Below are 15,116 nucleotides of genomic sequence, written 5' to 3'. Positions count from 1 at the left end.
GAGTCGGCTCTAAGAGCCATTTCGTTCGCGAACGACCCATCACTATTGTGTGCACTTTGTCACAAAAGTGTGTCTGCTAGCTAAAGGTACGGGTTACACATTTGAGGGAGGGAAAAAAAGTTAATAACTTCAGAGATAGAGAACGATGTGAGAAAGACAGGACAGGAGGGGAAGAACAGGTTATGTACGAACGTAAGGACTGCTCATAAGTACTCAGTAGTTCAATCTGTATTGAAAAATGTCTGTACTTTTGCCAGCTGTGTAGTACTTTGATTGATAGGTGAGGCTTACAGACCCACTCCTTCTTTATTGTGCATACACAGTCATGTCATATGAGGACGTGTGAAGACTGTATATTAAGCTGAGTAATTACAGCAGTTAATCTGGAACTGCAGATTTGAACTTCTGCAGTTCCAGAAATTTTCAAAACCTGTCTGTCTTAATATGAGAGTCACGAGATAGAGGGGTGTTACGTGAAGTTAATCTTTCATTCTTACTCAGTGGGAGTGTCTGACCTGTACTATATAGAGCTGTGTGTGATACAGCAGAGGGGAAAGTGTGAAAGGCATCACAGAAAGCTGCTGAATTTCTTCACTGCCTAAAGGTAAGTGATTAAAAGAAGTGAACTTTTTTGTAAAGTGTTTTATGGTTTAGTTGTTGCTACTAAAATTGGACTTTAGTGTGTCACATTAAAGTTACAAAGTCTGACCTTTTTAGTTCAGAAAGAAAAAAATCTGCAAAGTCATGTTGATTCTGTCTTCCAGATGTTGAGGATCAGTCTGTGTTTGTCATTCGGTGTGTTTCTGTGGGGATATGCTTCATGCTCTATGTGTCCTGATGGGAGTACTTGTCCAGACACCACAACCTGCTGCAAGGCTTATATTGGATATGGCTGCTGCTCATATCCAAATGTAAGTCAGAAACTTTCTGCCAGTGCAGTAACTTGATTGTTGGTTGTTAAAAAGCTCTGCTCGTCTTACTTACTTTGCAGGCCATGTGCTGCGCCGACCTGCTCCACTGCTGCCCGTCAGGATATCGCTGTAACCTGGTTACCATGACTTGTGAGAAATTAGACCAGCCGTGGCTGACCATACCCATGGTGAAGAAGGAAGCTGCAGAGAAACCAGCCCCCCCTGAACTGCCTGGAACTCCACTCCAGGAGCTTAAAGAGAGCCACGTCCCAGATCAAATAAAGAAATCAATGGTCTACTGTGACAGTTACACCTACTGTCCTGATGGCACTACTTGCTGCAGACACCCACAAGGAGGCTGGACCTGTTGTCCCTACTCTCCTGTGAGTCAGCCTAAACACTCTTGTGCAATAAGACACATGATTTTAATAAAATTCCCTTTATCTTCCACTGACATGAAGCAAGTTTGCAGCTATGATAATTATTCTTTTGAGAGACTAAAAGTGTTTCTTGCAGGGCAAATGTTGTCTGGATGGCTACCACTGCTGTCCAATTGGATTTGACTGTGACCGAACCTACCAGCACTGTGTGAGGGAAAAACTCACATATCCTTTCCTCCGCAAGCCAGCACTACCTTCAGGACCTGCGTCCTTCATCCCAACTTCAGAGGAAGACGACAATTAGAAGAAGGTAGGAAACGCCACACTCTAACCACCTTCACATGTGGAGAACATCCTGGGATAATTTCACTGCATGACTCACTGTTCAGATCAATTTTAAAGGCTACAGACCTTTTTTTGTTTACTGGTGTTTTATCAAGTCATGTGATACCAATGCATACCTGAGCACCAACCAGGATTTAAGCTAAATGTCGTGATAGTCGTGGGCTTGGTCACTGATGTTGACATACTGTCACATGATGAACCCTGTGGTGATGATATCACAGAGAGTTATTACTGACTCATTGGCTTTCTTCAGCTCTGAGTATTTTTTCTTCATAGTTTTGCAGCCTTGAAAGATTTTAATAAATCCGAAGTACACTGGCTTCAAACATGCAAAGAGCATGTAGCAGCTAAATAACCACAAATCTCCCACAGAGAAATTAATATTTTGCGTTGATTCCAGTTCAGTGTCAGCAGTAGAGCTTATTTCTGCTGCCCCTTAGTGATCAAATGAGGCAGAGAGTTACAAGCTGGCTCGATCGTAGAGCAGCAAAAATTGCTTTTTGCAGCCCGCCAGGTTTAAGTTTCTCCTTCTCTAAACATCCCACACTGTGATCTGAAGGGGCAACTTAAATAGATGCTGTTTTAGAGTACACAAAACATTCTGACCAAAATATTTTGTTCTAACTGAACAATTTGTAATCATTTCAGGGACACAGGAAGCAGATTTTCAGCTGCTGTGACTATAGATGTACCTGCAACCCCTCTTGCGTTATGGTAACACATGCTGAGATGGCTTTAAAGTCCACTGTGATAGATTTTTTTGGTTATTTTTGTTAAAAATTGCCCTAAAATTCTTTTTGCCATGCTGAAGAATAGTACACAGGTGTAAAAAATTGTGAAAATTAAATCTTATACTTTCAAATGAACATTTAATTTCTTTTTGTTTTAATTTGTCAGAAGGTTCAATAAATCCTCCACGTTCAGAAAATTTTAATTTTCTGGCAATTATTTCATGGATGAAGCTTTACAGGCTTAAGCTAATGTTACTGCATATTTTATAATGGAGAGTCACCAATTATTGCTTGAGTAATGGAAATGTGGTTTTTATCTATTCCATTGTCTTATATTGCCCCTGTGACTGAGTGTCAGTGAGTATAGACCAGCATGTTGAATTTAAGGTAGTAAGGTGAAAGGCTTCTGATTTGTTTTATGGTTTCTTCCTTCCTTTGTGTACTTTTCACACTTAACCAATAAAAATAACATCTTCTTCCAAACTGGGTCATGGAGTCATTCATTTATGTTCTTTTCACATCGCATTCTGAGTGCCCATGAACACCACAGCCTGCTCTACACCAGTCCAACATAATGAATTACAACTTTATCACAATACTTCATTAAGATAAGACTTTGAAGTTGATGAACAAACTGAAAAAACAAACAAAACAAACCCTTGTTGGTCTTGCCAGCCTAAAAAGCTTCCAAACTGCAGATCCATTACTGCTAACTTATTCCATGTTTTGGTCACTCTTTTGGAAACGGGCTGTTTGCTGCTGACACCTAGTGTTGAAAACACAGAACAACATCACAGCAAATGGAATAAATCTGTCCCCCATTTGCAACATAGATATTTGAGTTGGAGCAAATATTTATCTTAGATTCCTCACGTGGTCAGAAACTACGAGTGGAGCCTGGTGTTGCTAGACAGGTTATCCACATGAACATGCATATCATGAGGAGGGTTTGGAATAAACCCCAGAATACTCAACAACGGCACCATTGAGAGGCTGTATCACAACCTGGTATAGCACTTGTAATGCTCTGGACCACAAAGCTGTGTGGAGGATGGCCAGATATGCACATTGTATCACCAAGTCTGAACTGCCAGCCATCCAGGACCTCTACAGACAGCACTGTAGGAGGACAGCCCAGAGGATCCTCTTTAATCCAGCCACACACTCTTCAAGTTCCTGTAGTCAGGTAGGAGTGTACATGAGCATCCACACCTGCACCAGCAGATTCAGGGATAGCTTTTACACAAAAGCCATCAGGCTACTGAACTGCTGAAATATCAGAATGTTTACAGACAGGTTGTTTACAGCTTGCTTCTGCTGACCCTTAGTGGCCATTTTGAAGGATGGATGGATGGAAGGATGGATAGATGGGTAAGACCCGCCCTCTTCTCATTTCTCAAATTGCACATTCTCAGTTCCTCTCCTTGACTCCTCTCCTCCCTCCCACCGGAGAGTGATCAGGAGACGGGAAGGTGTTTAACTAAATGAGTCATCCTTGCTTTGTCGCTTCATTTTAAATTGTTTCATTAAATCACTTAAATATGTTGTTTGACAGAAGTGCATTGTTAATTCTTTACACTTTATCATTAGGTGTAACACTGTTTATGCCATGTTTTACATTTAAGGCCACGTTCAGTTAAATTCACAGCACGGAGCGAAGTGATGGAGATTATAGGCTACCTTTTTTCAGTCACATAGAAACACTGAAGGGCATGTTAAACAACTGAAGGGTCCCTCTAGCTGTGTGCAGTGGATAGCTTGGCTTTGTCTGACACTAGTGTACATTTTTAAAAGAAATATTTAAAAACTATTCATATATTTATGCATTTATATTGTATTTTCTGTGACGATGAGTGGTTATTGAATTTGTAATCCCCTATATTATAATCATTAAGACAAATAAAAGTTCAGCTAAAACATAAACATTTAACTTAGCATTTCTAGAGAGCTTTTCTACGCACTTTCAAAGTGCTTCACCTCTCCATGCTGCAGCCATCCAGTCACACACACAAGTACACAATACAAGTGATTTTTTTTCTATGTCTAAGCACTTTTTACACCGAAGTTTCACACACAGACTGATGGATGTGCGAGAGACAACTTGGATGTCAGAATCTTGCCCAAGGACACAGACAGTAAAACTAAACTGAAACAAGCAAGAACACACTGGAACCTCACTCAGAATCAACCGGAAACAAGACAAAAAAAAAATCCAAATGAAATAAATTATTGTGTGTGAACTTACCTTACTTACAAACGTGCTGCTTCACTTTGTGTATTCATATCTTCCTGTTTATTTTTGATGGATGGAACCAGGTACAGAGGGGGAAGAAAACTAGGGATTTGTTTGCTTCAGTTATGTATGCATTATTGTAAAATGTAATGGCTACACTTTAATAGTGTGTTTTGTTGGTGGTAAAAAGCAGCATCAATAAATGGATGATTATAATATTCAGTCTTACCCATCATATAAGAAATTCCTTTAGAGACTATTTGTTTGGAACGATTGAGAGTATTTAAACAGAAGAACTCAGTTGTTCAGGAGGAGAAGACCAGGTCAGTGTAGCTTGGTGCACTCAATATTAATTTTGGTTGTTTTAAATTCAGTTATATTTATTTTCCCAAGCTTAACATTTGAGCCTTTGATTTGTGGAGGTTTTTGCAAAAATAATTTTAGTCACATTGTTTGTTAAAAAAACATCACCTGCTACAATGGACAGCATCTGTTTTCTGCTCTTCTTCAGCCACTTTGGCCACGCTATCTCACACAAACTAATTAAAAGATGCATATTAGAGCTCTACCACATGTCTAGCATGTATAAAAATCAGAAAATGCATCACCCACAATTCGTATCCGGAAGTTCCCTCTTCCCCATACATTTATACCCACATCGAGAAGTAAATCCTTTATTAAATCATATCAGTGTTGTAAAATTGATATATTTTCCTATATCAAAACAGAAGTTTTGGAGTATTGTTACACCTCTAGTTTTCAAACAGGTAAGCAGATTAGTGGGGTGAGAAAATACCCAGTGAAATAAAAGCTTTCCAAAAACTCTTACAATTAACAATACATAATTAAAAAAAAAGAAGAAAGAAAAACACACACAATCATAGTAAGAGAGAGAGAGGAGTTGATAGGGAAGTATTCTTTTTGGACAATACATTCAACTCACTCCACCACAGCTTGTTGTTTAGTAAGAAAAAACAAAGAAACCTGTTGGTGTTGCAAGCTTAAAATACCTCTGAATTCCTCCTTTGGTGCTACCTTCCTGCATGCTTGGCAGTTATAGAATTAAATTCCAGTACAGCTCAGTTAGAAGCAACCTAAAGTGGTGACAGTGAAGCTCATACTTACGTGGACAAAAGTACTGAGCCTGCACCTACATACATCTACTCATGGATGTTTATCATTATCATTATTTCGATGGTTGTTACAGTTATTTGACATTTAGACTTTGTTGTGTGAAGTGGTTTCCAGTGACTGTGTGGGCAAATCCCGTGTTTCAGGTTTAGCTAGCAGTAGCAAGAATCCTGCAGGAAGTTCTCAGTACTTGTGATGAAATGTGCATCAGGTCATACAACTATATGTTACAGTAAAACAAAAAAGTAGAAATGAGCCAGTTGAGATCATTATTTTTAAACTGTAAAACCTACTGCTGATACAGCACACTGGAGTGATCACAGTGAATGTTGGGTCGTGTTGTTAGTGTTTTACTGTAATTTAATGGAAATTCCATTTCTGTTTCACAGTGCGCTGATGGCTTTGGCCCTGTCACATGTGATCAGTGGTTTATGCTTATTATAAAGCACAACAAATACAGCAGGTGAACCTCACTAACATTTCAGTGTTCATCAGTGAACAACTGAAACCGCTAAAAATCACACAACTCCTGCAGGAATAGGACGAAACAAATTTTTTAGCACTGGGGAGAAGGCATGCATTGAGGATGTGTTCAAATATACTTTTGTTAACAATGCAAACATTTTATATCAATTAGATCCATTCAAACAGCATCATTTTTTCTCAGTAGAGAGTTTAGCAATAAAAGGCAAACCATCTCTTGGAGCATATTGAGATCTTTAGTGTATGTTTGGAGTCGCTGTTTTGCTGCAGATTAAAACAAATGATAGCTGTCACTGAAGGGATGTAGAAATGGAAAAAGTAGGTGAGGTTTGCAAACACATTTGCAAGGAGTGGTGGCATAGAGTGAGTTGTAGGGTACAAAGAGGTCATCAGTTTGTTGTCGGGCTAACACAGACAGACAGGCAACCATCTGCACTCACATTTACCCCTCAGGACAATTTAGAATCACCAATTAATAAACCCCCACAATATTCATATCTTTGGACTGTGGGAGGAAGCCAGAATACCAGGAGAGAAACCATAAAGAACACACAAACATCCAGATGGTGGATTCAAACCCAAAACCCTCTTGCTGTGAGGAAACAACTCTAACCACCACGCCACCATGCTGCCCCATATTTCCTCTTCAGTAAACATAAATGTTTTTGTCAAAGTGTTCATCTGGGTACTGTTTTATATATTCCCATTTATACATGGGTTTATTTTTACTTAAAAATTTATTCTGCTTTCTGTTATTAACGGTTTAGTCTAATAACGGGGAAATGTGCTTCATCACATTACTAAAATCCAGTTAAAGGCTTCCCTTTTTAACACACTTCCCCAGTGAAAATTCTTCCCTACAATCATCATAACAGGCTTAACTGCTCATTATGCAGAATGGCCTTATTGTTATTGTCCCTCTTGTTCTTATCTATTGTGTTTTTGGATTTTAGTGCATTTTAGTGAAATAAAGTATGATTAAAAGAAGTGCATGGTAAGCCATAATGAAAAATGCATTTGTTCCTAACTATACTGCTTGTGCACATGTAGTTAATAGTTTGTTTATTAAGCCAAGCAGAACAGTAGTTGTGGATTTGACCTTCTGCAGTTCTGAAAACCTGTCTGCCTTAATACGAGCATCACGTGACAGAGGGATGTTACAGTTTACGTCAGTGGGAGTGTCTAACCTGCATTATAAAATGTGTAACCTGCATGCTTGATTCAGCAGAGGGGAACGTGTGACAAGAAGCTGCTGAAGCTCTTCACTTGCTGAAGGTAAGTGACTGAAAAAAGGTAAAGTTTCTTTAAAGTCTTGAACTGAAACTTGACATTACCGCAGCCGGCAACAGAAAAATCTGAAGTTTAAGTAACCAAAGAATAAAAAGTCATGTTGACACTCTTCCTTGCAGATGTCGGGGATCACTCTGTGGCTGTCAGTTGGTATGTTTGTGTGGGGATTTGCTTCATGCTCCATCACATGTCCTGATGAGAGTCTTTGTCCAGATGACTGTACCTGCTGCAAGACTGCCCATGGATATAGCTGCTGTCTATATCCAAATGTAAGTCAGGTGTATTCACACACCAGTGTAGTACCTTAATTTGTGGTAGTTGGAAGTCTTGTAGAAATTTGTTTTATTTGCTCTGCAGGCCATGTGCTGCGCCGACCTGCTGCACTGCTGCCCTTCGGGATATCGCTGTAACCTGGTTACCATGACTTGTGAGAAATTAGACCAGCCGTGGCTGATCATACCCATGGTGAAGAAGGAGGCTGCAGAGAAACCAGCCCCCCCTGAACTGTCTGGAACTCCACTCCAGGAGCTTAAAGAGAGCCACGTCCCAGATCAAATAAAGAGTTCAATGGTCTACTGTGACAGTTACACCTACTGTCCTGATGGCACTACCTGCTGCAGACACCCAAAAGGAGGCTGGACCTGTTGTCCCTACTCTCCCGTGAGTCAGCCTAAATACTCTTGTGCAATACAACACATGAATGTAATGAAATTCCTTTTATCTTCCACTAACATGAAATCAGCTTTCATCTGAACGTCTGCAGCTTTTAATTAAAAAGTGCTCCATTATTATTGTTCGAGAGACTAAAAGTGTTTCTTGTAGGGGAAATGTTGTCTCGATGGATACCACTGCTGTCCATTGGGACTGGACTGTGATCACACCTACACGTACTGTGTGAGAGACAAACTCGCATATTCCTTCCTCTATAAGCCAGCGCTGCCATCAGCACCTGCTTCTCCCATCCCACAGACAAAGGAAAGCAGTAGGAGGTAGGAAGTGCCATACTCTAACCTTCGTTTTGAAGAATATTCTAGGATAACGTCTCTGCACAACTCACCGTTCAGATATTTTAAACTTTCCACAGATGAATGAATATTTCACTTAGGTTCCTCGTGTGGAAAGAAACTCAAAGAAGCAACAAGTAACTCAGTAGTTCATATCATTGTCAGCAGTACAGCAGTACAAAAGGTGACTTTATGGATAGGTAGGCAAGAGTCAGGTTTTACCACCCATAAGGGTCAACAAAACAGTGATCAGTATCACCATGTGTGAACAAAAATGTAAAAAAGAAAAAGTGTTTAATATTTATTTCCTTTTGGTCTAACAGGGGTAAAAACAATTTCAGGGCCGATGCCGCGTAGATGAACGATCTCTGTGAGCATGAATGTAGCCACGGCCCTCCTCCTTCTCATGCAGAAAACTCGAGCCTACCCTTGGGACATCCTAGGATCACAGAAACATGCCTAAAATGTCCTGTGGCTATTTTTTTTTTAAATAGTTTTTTCTTTTATAAGAGTTTCCTTTTACTATTATTATGGTCAGAAATCTGTTGAAATGCATTTCCTCTTCTCTCTGCTGCAGCTTTTCAGCTGCCAGCCACACACACAACAACAACACCTCAGGTCCTGGCATACTCTTTTATGCAGGGGAGGCGTGATGAGCTGATGGAGTGTCAGCCTCCCCTGCTGCTGAGCCACAGTATAATTATGGGGAAACGCAGAAGCTGATGGACCAAAAAAAGTGCCTTCAACAAAAAGGAATTACAGTGCTTAATAAATTTAAGTTGTAAGAACAAGACAACACAAATATTTTAAAAAATCTGTAAAAGTAATTTTACTTTTTTTAATGGCTGAATTCACATTTGTATTCACAAAATTTGAAGCTGATGGACCTTCAAATGTTCAACCGCAAACAAACTTTTTAATTATTCATTTATTCAGGTTCAAAAATTCAACCTGCTGAGTAATTGCATATGAGAGCATGAGGGTGGGAATGGCTGTTTGTATCTGTGTGTGCCTGTTTGTTTGTGTCTATATGTCAGGTTGGGTATCAGACGCCACCTCTCTAGGGACATCTCAGGCCCTCCATGGTATGGAGGCCTATCTCCCTCCACCACTCCCCCTGCCAGTGGCAGACGCCCTCAGACATCAGTGCATTGGTGGTTCTTTGTGTCCGGGGATGGGCGTCCAGGTACCCGCTGGCTCACTCCTGGTGGCTGCTTGTTGGGGTCTGGAGCCTTGATCTCCTCCATACCTGCTTCATGCCCAGGAGGACGGGGCCGTGGCTCCCCACCCTCTAGCAGATCATTACATAAAGGAACCTTTTAAATACAAGCGCGCTCACGCTCACAGGTGTACACACGGGTGCTCACACACACAAACTACACCCTTTTTGGCTGCTACCTCAAAGCACACTGTGCGCTGTCGATCTCTTGTGCTGCACAATAATGTTTAATATTTAGTATTTACTGTTATATTCACATAGATCATGGCGGTGATGTTGTTTATTATATTGCTCTCTTTTTCTTTGCTTGTTTTCTCTTTTTTCTTTCTCAACAGGTGATCCAGGTGATTGATATATGTATTTTTTGTCTGTTTGTTTTGTGGGTTTTTGTTTTTTGCCCTTTATCAATGTTCCTCTTCCCCGCTCTTTTTCTTTCCCTCTTTCTTTCTCCTGTTTCTTTCCCCAGTCAAGTCTGTCCCATGTTCAGCAAATGAAAATAAAATAAACAAAGGTGAATCAAATAGACCAATACGGCAAGGCTGGGATGGTCCATTTGGTAAAGTAAATCCGTTGGGCATCTTTGTTTGCCTTTAGACAACAATTCTGATGGCAAAAGAGCCAAACGGGACAGGCAAAAAAAAAAAAAAAAAAAAAAAAAGGCTCAAAAATTGAAGTAAATGACTGTAATTTTGAAAAAGAAAAAAATAATAATAATGTGCTTTCATTTTTTTTTCATTAGTTTGTTTTTTTTCTGTCACTGAAAACCACAGTAAATAGAATTTTAGCAGTAAAAATGCCAATTTGATTAAAGAGCTTACCCTTATAGGTGGATTAACCATTACAGAAACCTAAAAAAAATCCCTTCTCTTCCGCTTGCGATTTTAATAATTAAAAGTACTGTTCATTCAGGGCAGATGTGGCATAAACCTTAAATTATTTAGTGGTCTAACAAATTTGTTACCAAACGTATATCTGGCAGTACTGAAAGACGGAGTATAAGAGCTTGATAAAACAAAGAATAATAAAGTATGTGCGTACAATTTTAAATAGTTCAAATAAAGTACAACAAAATAACACAATAGAAGCAGTTGTGTCTCCTCATCAGGCTTGACGCACGTTAGGATGAAACTGTTACACTGACACTATGTAACCTTTGGGAGCAGCAGCACCGCTTGTCCCGCAGTTTCCATCGGAGTCGGAAGAAGAAACAGAGGCAGCGGATTCGCCCTGTGGGGTGAAGGTGAGTCAAGTGGAAGAACGGAAGTTGTCTTCAGACGGCTCCAGGCTCCTGCTTCTGAAGTGCTTGGTGAAAAAATACAAGTTACAAGAAGCAGGCGACCCATCCAAACGAAGAAAACGAGCATAACCGCTGGACAGAGATGGGCAGTAACGCGTAATCTGATTACTTTTTTCAAGTAACGAGTAAAGTAAGGGATTACTATTGCAAAAACGGTAATTAGATTACCGTTACTTTCCCGTAGGAACGCTGCGTTACTGCGTTACTAAAACCGTGATTTTTTTGCGAGAATGTCTCACGACAGTGACGTAAGCGAGTGCGCCGTTAGTGACAACAGCTGTGTGCAGATCAACAATGGATCATATATCGATTGTGGGAGAGAGTATGAGGTGCAGCGTTTAAAGCGTGGAAGTACTGACCTTACTTTGAGTTTGATTCCATAAAAAGTGCCAAAAACATTAGTGTCCGTTGTGCGTGGGAAGAAAACTTCTTCTTTTTACAGCGAAAAAAACCCCTAAACTTCCAAGTAAGCACCGAGTGCGCAACGACGTAATGAGAAATTCACAGAGAAACTCGTGGATTCTTCCACTGACCGCTGCGGCACACCTGCACCAGGGTAAACCTCCGCCTACCGCAGTCCTGCTTTACAGGTGAAAATAGAGCAAAAGGACCGCTGAGTCTTTGACTTTATTTATTTTCTGCTGTGTTTTACTTGCATCTATTTGAAAGAGTGAGTGTAAACACAAAAAATATTTTATTTCATGTGCTGGAATGTGCAGAAAATAGGTTTAAATGTTAAACTAATTTATTCACGTCAGAGAATGTTGCATATAATTAAATTTTTGCTTGATGCATAAAGTTAAAAGATTAAAACTGATAAAACAAGTTAAAAAAAAACAGACTTTTCCATTTGATTACATTTTGTATGATGGATTATGTAGAAAAAGTAGAATTGGGCTGAAAGATCTATCGCTTTATCACCTCTTCAGGTTGTAAATCGTGTTTTTAAAAAGTAACTAAGTAACTAAGTAATTAATTACTTTTGAAAACAAGTAATCAGTAAAGTAATGGGATTACCTTTTTGGGGAAGTAATCAGTAATTAGTTACTGATTACTTTTTTCAAGTAACTTGACCAACACTGCCGCTGGACAATATCATCAAATCCAACTTAGCCGGGGCTTCAGATTGGTTCATTGAACTAGCAGATGATAAATGCGCCAGAAAATAAACACTTAAAGGGAATGTGCACCAGTCCAGCTGTTTGTTTGTTTGTTTTACTGCTCCATGTATCTGACACCAGTGTTAAACTAAGCAGCTGTATTTATCCTCACTGTGAGGAGGCTTTACTTTCCTCACTTTCAAAGCACATCACCAACTGTGAGAATATCAGTTTACCGGATTGGTAAAATAATATGTAACACGATCAAGATGTATTTAATGGGGGGGATGCACAAATTTTTGTATTTGCACTGTTTCGGCTCAGTGTGACAGTGTTTTTTGGTGTCAGCTCAGATTGCAAGGACATCTCTTGTGCGCAGCCCTCTTCAGGGCACCCCACAGATTTTCTGTAGGATTTAGGTCTGGGCATACATCTTTGTGTTGGTTTGTTTCATTGAATTTGATTTTAATATCACAAAAACAAATTTTATATCCAATATATGATTTTGGGTTTGTTTGTTGTTGTTTATTAGTTTAGTTTTTTTTGGTTTTTTTTACCCTTCCTCAACTCTCAGTTTCACTGTTTCACTAAGAGTTAAGGTTATGGTTGACAGAAACTATATAGAGAACACATTGGAGTAGAAAAAAGGCTTTCACGTGACTGGTGTATGATTTTAACATACCGGTCAAGCTGCTGATTCTCATTTGTAGCTTTCTGTGCTTTTCCTACAATGACAGCTCAGAAAATAATGTCACAATGTAGCCATTCTTAATGTACCAGCAAAATATTTTATGAAACTATTTGTTTAGTACAATAATGAGTGTGTGTTTTGCCCTTATGTAAAAAGACATTGTTTGTGTTAGTAGTGCCTTTAAATGTGATGCAGACCAGTACATCGCTGGGTAATCATGTCTCAGACTCCAAAGTCCAGAGCAAAAAAATGTAAAAGCTTTGCTTTTTTTTTTAAAATTATATGTAATTTTTCATTGAATGTGGCGCTATTGTATTTGGTTGTGTAAGATTTCACATTTATATGTCACTGAGGTTTAGGCAATACTTTGCTGCTATACCAGAATAATACCCCTATCTCCAGATTATATTCCCTTGTTGTACTGGTCACCTAAATTATTCTCCTCAGTGAAACAAATTCAAGTAAAACTCAACACATGCAACAAATCTCTGACCAGAAATGATTATGAACTGCCCGCAAGCAGATCATCCAGCACTTGCTGTGTTAATGTTTGTCCGGTTACACCTTCCATCAACATTTGACTACTGTTGCAGTGTCTTTTTTAGTAACTAAATCCTCAAATTCACATTTATTTTCCAGACTTGTTGTGTGTCTTCTCCTCATGTGACCTCATTTATCACTGCTGACATCACACCAATCTGTCTGTCACTCTCCCCTCACTCATGAACAAGGGGAAAGTATGTCTGGGTCTTATTGTGTTGTGCTTTTAATGTTTTAAACTGGACTTTAAATAGCTTTGAAAAGGTGAAGGCTTTTAATTCAGCTGTTAAACCTTTGAGTGACAGACACACATCAGACGCAGTGCTCACAACTGCAGATCAAAGACGAGGAAAAAGGTAGCAATCAAATGAGAGAACAAAGTCTAGAGCCAAGCCGCCCCCAGGACTCTGTCGTCATTGACTATGTGAACAGTTTTATTTGAAATATGAGTGAAAGCAGCAAGGGATTCTCTCTTTTTGCACCTTCAGCTCAGGCAATGGAATCTCTTCCCAAATGCATGGTGTGTGATATATCGGCACTGACTTGGGAAACTCTGCACTCTACTGGAATCAGTGCAGGTTCCAAAGATGGAAGATGCAGCAAGACTGAGAAGTCAAAGGACACAAAAACACTTTGCTCAAGTTCAGATGCGCTCAGATCAAAGACAAAGCTGTGTGTGAAAAGATTGTTACCTCCTGTGAAGCCAGATATCGACCAATCAAAGCTCCAGTTTCCTATTCCTGTGTGGGAAGATTTTCCATTACATGTACAGACTGAAAGCCCATGTGCAAACACATACTGTATAAGGGATAAAAACCATGTTTGTGGAATCTGTGGGAGACATTTACCGTCTGCAGAGTTTAGTTCAACACCTGCAAAGCCAGACCAAGAGTAACAAATGCAGTACTTGCGGCAAACAGTTTTCCAGTAATTCCCATCTAGAACGGCGCAGGAGGTTTTACAGACCAAAGGGTCTCAATCCCATGTGATCACCGTGAATGTTATAGCTGGATGGAATTCTGTTAATGCACGAAAACCTGTCGTGTCTTGGTATATGGATCACTATAGGGACATTTACTGACTGGAAAACATCCAGTTTGATAGAAACAATATGTGCATATTAATTGGTTTGTTTGTTTTATGTGTTCAAAATAAAAGCTGTCATCAACATCATTGCATGCATTGTTTATTGTAAATATCTGGTAGCGGTAGTTTGTTTTACAAGTTGTAATCGACTCATAGCCGAGATATGCTTGTGTTATGCCCAGCAACCAGACGCTGATTGCCTCGGTGAGTGCCAGTAAACTTTTTGCACGTTTGCAGAGATGAAGCAGTGGACACATTTATATGTTTTAAAAGATTGTGCAGAATTGTAATGATATGTACAGTTGTATTCAGAAGTTTACATGGACTTATCAAGGACATAAAGGTAATGGTCGTTTTGTATTTTTAATTTATTTGAACCGTAAAGCATACATATTTAGTGACTTTAAAAGATCAAGAATTTAATGCATGAGTTTGAATTTATTTTGGATTTTCTCTAATCCACACAGAGTTAAAAGTATACATACAGGCTCAGATATATGTATACATATTGTTCATCCAACTTGATGAGCTCTATTCACTTCTTAGTGATCATGATTGACTACAACTGGTAGCTTCTCTTTGCCAGCATAATAAGGGTTTGCTTGACAGCACTCGGTGGATTGACCAAACAGAAAAGTCCAGTGAACTTGGTGAATACCTAAGAAGGAAAATTGT

The 15,116-nt window shown here is 39.4% G+C and overlaps 2 protein-coding genes across 2 annotated transcripts; both read left to right on the top strand.

Annotated features, from left to right (window-relative positions):
- Positions 1-519: 519 nt before the first annotated feature.
- LOC113014220 (granulins-like) lies at positions 520-2,850 on the top strand. Its single transcript, XM_026155609.1, has 5 exons — positions 520-604; positions 765-911; positions 992-1,294; positions 1,428-1,601; positions 2,285-2,850. The coding sequence occupies exons 2-4, from the start codon at positions 765-767 to the stop codon at positions 1,593-1,595; spliced, it is 618 nt and encodes a 205-aa protein (XP_026011394.1). The 5' UTR covers positions 520-604; the 3' UTR covers positions 1,596-1,601; positions 2,285-2,850.
- Positions 2,851-7,623: 4,773 nt separating this feature from the next.
- On the top strand, positions 7,624-9,030 carry LOC113014997 (granulins-like). The gene is made up of 4 exons (XM_026156883.1): positions 7,624-7,773; positions 7,862-8,164; positions 8,327-8,493; positions 8,832-9,030. Exons 1-4 carry the CDS (start codon positions 7,624-7,626, stop codon positions 8,863-8,865), a joined length of 654 nt encoding a protein of 217 aa, XP_026012668.1. The 3' UTR covers positions 8,866-9,030.
- The last annotated feature ends 6,086 nt before the right edge of the window (positions 9,031-15,116 follow it).

The sequence above is a fragment of the Astatotilapia calliptera genome, chromosome 22 (assembly GCF_900246225.1).
Source record: "Astatotilapia calliptera chromosome 22, fAstCal1.2, whole genome shotgun sequence".
Lineage (NCBI taxonomy): Eukaryota > Metazoa > Chordata > Actinopteri > Cichliformes > Cichlidae > Astatotilapia > Astatotilapia calliptera.
The sequence above is the reverse complement of the archived record's forward strand: the minus strand, read 5'-3'. Positions and strand labels throughout refer to the sequence as shown.